At 42.5% G+C, this 6,106-nt stretch overlaps 1 protein-coding gene across 1 annotated transcript; it reads left to right on the forward strand.

Moving 5' to 3' along the window:
- The first annotated feature begins 165 nt into the window (after positions 1-165).
- cep20 (centrosomal protein 20) lies at positions 166-2,704 on the forward strand. Its single transcript, XM_084004924.1, has 4 exons — positions 166-230; positions 854-1,051; positions 1,662-1,746; positions 2,217-2,704. Exons 1-4 carry the CDS (start codon positions 203-205, stop codon positions 2,344-2,346), a joined length of 441 nt encoding a protein of 146 aa, XP_083861050.1. The 5' UTR covers positions 166-202; the 3' UTR covers positions 2,347-2,704.
- The last annotated feature ends 3,402 nt before the right edge of the window (positions 2,705-6,106 follow it).

Genomic DNA, 6,106 nt, shown 5'->3' on the forward strand with positions numbered 1-6,106 from the left:
GGGGGTTTTTTTATTAAAAAAAAGAATAAATACAGTGTTGACACTAGTAATAATAATACATATTATCACACTGATAGCCTAGGGAATATGCATGGTTGGATGTGATTGGAATCTATCTAAGCAGTTAGTTGTAGTTACACAACTCTGTCATTAGATGGCAGTAGTGTGCGGTGTGAACAGTCGTTTGTTTACACTTGTTGCAATGGCGACCATCACTGAACTGAAATGCGGTAAGAGCTCACTATCATTAGTCTAACGTGACTCAGGAGATTTTTAAATCAAACTGGAAAAGATAAACGTACATATAACTTCACCGCACGTTAGTGTTATTGCTGGTAACGCCGGTTAGCTAAGTTAACGTTAGCTTTACCACAACAACACGACGTTCTCCATTCAAAAAATCCGACAACCGCGATGTCTAAGTGACCCGAGTTGCCAGCAAATTGAATTCGGCGTATGTAAACACAACATACGTGCCACGCAATGCTATGTTTTCCTGGATTTCCCATAAACGCACACACAGCTCACCAACTTTTAACGTTAGCCAGCTAACGTTAGCGAGGTCAGCTAGCTCTGTTAATGTTTACAGGAATACGTGGTACTTTAGAGTAAATCAAGATATTCTGAACAATAGCATGTTGCCGATTTGAAGAGTGATTCGCGGTGCTTGTGTTAAGATATCGAGTCACATTTGAAGAGGTCTGTGCGAACATTAAATTCGCAATTAATGAGTGGACGGCTCAGTATAGGCTACTAGCCTACCACCTGCCACGTAACTTCCCACTCATTTTGGTCAGTGAACACGCTTAATACATGACTTCTTATTAATCCAACACGACCTGGACGTTTTTAGCCGTGCGGGAAACGCTGGAGTCCCGCGGGGTGCTGGGCCAGCTGAAGGCTCGTATCCGGGCAGAGGTGTTCGGCGCCCTGGATGACCAGCGTGAGCCGAGACCGCCGCTGTCCCACGAAAACATGCTCATCAACGAGCTCATCCGGGAGTACCTGGAGTTCAACAAGTACCGATACACCGCGTCGGTACTGACAGCAGGTGCGTGAACGCATAACACGTAGTATCACGTACATTACGGGACGTTTTACCCAGGTAGTTTATCACATGGCACACTATTCATATCTAGAGAGCTAGTCCCAATCCCAATGTCCCCCTAAAGTCTAAACACTGAACCCTCAGGGATTTCACTTTACTTTGATGACTTACTTTACTTTTCCTTTCTCACTGCCCTCTTTGTTTTCCTTTTTTTTAATTCCTCAGGACATCCCCTGGTTACCCTGTGTTTTATGTCTCAATGCTATGAACTGTGGTTAATTGCCTCAGGCAAAGTCAGCATCATGCACGGAAAGTGGGCATGAAGGGATTCCACGAGTGAGCCCTCGTGCACCTGATGATGTGACAGTGAGACAGTCCTCAGGCACCTAACCAGAACACACATCAAAGTCTGTGAGCCCGGGGGACATTTGGATTGGGCCCTAGATAATTTACTAGAGACGTTATTGCCCCCCACCCCCAAGGAGGAAATGTTCTTCCACAGCACTGTACTATTGTAGATTTCAGATTCCAGCTGCTGTTTTTTTCGAAGCCTTAACCAGTCACTATTGTAGAGCACAAGTACTTCTAATCTCAACTGTATTTGTTTTCTCAGAGTCGGGCCAACCTGAAGTTCCCTTGGACAGAGAGTTCCTGGCAAATGAGCTGAAAATCACAGAGGATACAAGCTCCAAGTCGGTGTAAGTTCTGCAGAGCCTGCTGTCCAATGCAGTGTTCAAAGAATGACTCAACTCTCTGGGGGTTTGGCCAGTTATTGGAAAATAAATCCATAAGCTCTTTGAGTCATCACAGTCTTCGTAGCTCCGTCTTGAAATGCGTAAGAGATTTTCAATATTTTCAGCATGTCCCCGACCACTTTTTTGGAAAAACATGGTGATTAGTGTGTGAGTGTGCATTGACTGTGGGGGTGGTTTAGCTTAGGACACTTGATGCACCAAGGATTGTAGTCACATTCATGTGGTTCTTTTTACTTATCTTTGTGTGCCATCAAGGGGAACTGAAGGGAAACAAACAGAATTAGAATAGTTACTGGGGAGTCATTTGAAAGCATGGACCAATGTAACCATAATGATCTGGATTGGATTCTGGCCCAGGACTTTATTAGTCAACCCATTTGCTCAATTCCCTTTTTTCCACATTTTCTTTTCAGACCTCTTCTCTATGGCTTGATGTCCCACTTTGTGAACACCAGTGACAGCAGTGGAAAGGTATTTCTGCGAGGTGCCTCTTTGCCAGCGACTACTACTGCCAGCAACACTGGACCTGGACCTGATGCTTAAAAGTTGATGTACTCACTGCTGGCACAGGAAGGACTAGAAAGATGCCTTTTGTACACACTTTTTTTTTTAAGGGTAAACATGCACAAATCCGTTATATTGCTTTATACTGCAAGTTGCCAATGATCCTATATGGCCTTTTCTTGTTTAGGTTTGAATATCTGGCTTCACCAATAGGTTTAGCATCAGCCATGTGTGAAACTAATAGCAGTAATGCACAGTGTTTGTTTTCTCAATAGTTCAAGCAGAAGTTCATAATATTCCTTGGTGTCTTCTCTATTTTAATCTACCAATTTGTGATACTTTTACTTTTTTTTATATTGTCTTTTAGTTCATAAATAAATGTTTTATATTTATTTCACTTCATTGAGTCAAAACCATTTGTGAAAGTGCTACTCTATTGGCTACCACATGGTGGCAGCCTCACCAAAGACTAGGCAGATGACTGCTGCTGTTGTAACCTGTTGATGCCTCTTAGCCACTATCTGTACATCCCTAATATGCTGCCTTGTGCATGAAAACGGGTTACTCTATAATATTTACATTAATAACATGGCCATAATAATGTTACTGCATACATAATAGTTAACTCTTTATTTTCAACTTGAAAGTGCACTTTAAGTGCAGTACTTTTGAACAATGTCTTTATGCAGTAGAGTTCATCACAGTGCAGTTTAAATTGTGCTGAATAAGCAGCACCTGAACGGTTTCTAAATTTACATTCAGTTACTTTCCTGTGATTGTCTTAACAGTTTCACACTCATTGTGTTGGTCTTTGCAGCCAAACCCTCACATGTTGCCCCTGCCCACATGCTGCTTGACCCTTGTTTGTCTGTAACAGAACCTCATGATTATTAAGACGGTCTATCTCAGTCTAAAATAGCTGAAAATGCTCAATGTTTATGCTGAGTTGAATCGGGAATCCTCCAGATATTTTCATGTGGCTACGCTTCTGCATACTCACCTCTTTTGCTACGTTGCCTGAAGCTTACTGGAGCTGTGTTCCCATGAACTCCTCTCAGCAACTCATAAAAGATACAGCAACAAAAATATGTATACAATGAAGAAACAAGACCACATGTACTCCATGCTGACTTCCTCTCGCCATTTAAGGGAACTTGGCGTTCTAATCTCACACTACTTGAAGCACTGAGTCTCTGGAACTGATTATCTACGAGCCGGCCATTTATTTCCCAGCCTGATTACCGACACTGGACAATTAGTTGAACATAATCTGTGTCTGAATTATTTTCAGGTTTTAGAAGTTTTATTATCCTGTCTCGTCTACCATATCTGCATCTCTGATTGTAGAGGTTTTGGAAGATGAGATCATAGCTCTGAAATCTGCTCATTGACAGAATTAGGTCATAATTTGCAGCACACAGTGTATTTTGAATTTCCCTGTGCCTCTGGTGGTGTGAATGGCCATTTACCATCAGCACAGAAACAAGGTGACGTGTACACTTAACTGCATACAGTGTCCTAATTTATTGCTTCTTAGTCCCATTAGAAACATGAGAATGGAGTCACGGTAAGCCTCGTCTAAGACATTTTGAGTCTGATTTTACATTGCTCCCTTGGAGCAAACATTATTTGCCCTTAAAGGCTCTGGCCCTGAGGAGACTTGTTTATTGGCACCAGATATCAATGTTCCCTTGAAAATGGCTATATAAGCGGAGGAAGTGGAACAATGGCACATGATTGTTCGATTGGCAGGGAGCCCTCTAATAGGTAGCATTTCTCCTCCACTGTATAAATGAGGGGTGAGTAAAAGAGACAGCTGTATAAATAGTATTGAATGCAGTGGTCTTTGACTGCAGCAGAGTGGACTGATGTTTGCCATTGGACTCAAATTAGAAAGCAATTGCATTCCAGGAAGGTCAAACGTATCCATAAAACATATTTCCTCTCCAATAGATGACCATCTATGGACATGAAGGTGAAGAAAAATAACATTAAACATACTGTATGTAAGAGAGCTCTGCGTTACAGTTGATGTTGTTTTTATCGGGTAGTTATACTCGGACATTGGGTCGAAAGACAATCAACGTATACGCTGTCAGCTGTTGTCATTGAGTTGTGAGTGGTTAACTGCATAAATGTGAGTCATGGAATTTCACTAATTTGTTGCATAAATTGACTTCCAATCATGTTTTAGTCTGATGTATCAAGATTTAATTTAGATTAATTCAGCATCAGTCCATTTTGAATTCCCCGACCACTGATTTAACCATCATGTCCTCTCCCTCCACCTTTTTATTGGTGCTCTGAGGGATCGCTTCGAGATTATTCTGCTTCTCAGACAACTGGGAGTATGCATGTTGTAGACAAAGTTAGGAACAGATGCATTTTGTCGGCACACACTGCCCCCGTACTTCCACATGCAACCAAGTCCTCCCTTCTCCCTGCATGGATCAGCATACATCACATTCAAGAGAAATATATAAGTGACCTTCTCTCTGACCGCAGCATCGGAGTAATGCGATGTACATTTGGGAATTAGAGAAGATTTTCATACTTAAAACATTTTTCATGCTACAATTGAAATCTAGTCTTCCCCTTAGACTGAAAGCATGCTCCCTTGTTGCCTTGGTTTAATAGTGACAAGCTATGAACCATTTATGTGTCACTAACGTACAGGTGCAGAAACAACTTTGTTTGTTTGAACAATGCTGTTGCTGCTGGACCATATTTAGTCACTGGGGCTCGGGGTGCTTGCCCGTGCTGAAAGTATCACAGAAAGCTGCCGAGATTCCATACAGACCCCACTCTCCTTATATGGCACACACTGCAACCTCTCTGTTCAGTGTATCTGCTGCTTTGTCTCCCTCTCTCCTCCTCCTCCTCCTCCTCAGCGTCTCATTCTTCATCCCTCTCTCTGCCTTGTCTCACCCTGTCTCTCCCTGAGTTTTTCAACCCTCACTTCTGCTTCGTTAACGCCCCGTGATGTTGGCCAGAGGGAGCCCCGAGGTCCTCCATGGTTCTCCTTTGGTCTGTCATCAGGTTTCTCACACAAACACACACACATACACACTCCACCAGCACGGTGTTGTGCTTCTCTGGCATAAAACAGGCCCCAGGCCATCAACCAGCAGCTTGATTTATTGGACCAAATAGATCGGTGTCCTTATATAGGAAGTTCCATTGCAAGGAAGCTGGAAATGGGAGGGATGCGGCAGGAGAGGAACGGAGGGCGGGCAGGCCGTTTCTGATAGGGGGATGTGATGTACGTAACGATGAAAGAAAAATGCGTGGGATGCACGCACACATTCATCTTGTAAATTATGAGTTATGTTATGGAGGGGAACCTCTCTGGAGCGATGACAGTAGAGGGGGATTCCTGTACTGAGGACAGCTTGCCTTATGAGGAGCGGGAGCAGATTGCATAATCTATGGCTATTCAATTCCATTTTAAATTCAACTTTATTTATAGTGTCATATCACAACAAAAGTAGTTCTCTCAGGACACTTTACACATCGAGCAGGACTAGAACATGCAAAAACACAGTATGGATGTTTTGATGAGGGGGAAATCAACATGGTCGTCATCTATGAGGAAGAATATATTCATCAGCTCGGAAGACATTTTGACATGTAACGCACAGATGTTAACAAAAACATTACATTTATATTCAGGGCATTTAGCAGACGCCTTTGTCCAAAGCAACTTACAATAAGTACATTTGTTGAAAGAAAGAAACTACAACATATCATTGCTGATAAAGAGAAACAAGTGTTCGGTCCTCATCTGAGTAAAGTAGTA

Source organism: Eutrigla gurnardus, assembly GCF_963514095.1.
Source record: "Eutrigla gurnardus genome assembly, chromosome: 3".
NCBI lineage: Eukaryota > Metazoa > Chordata > Actinopteri > Perciformes > Triglidae > Eutrigla > Eutrigla gurnardus.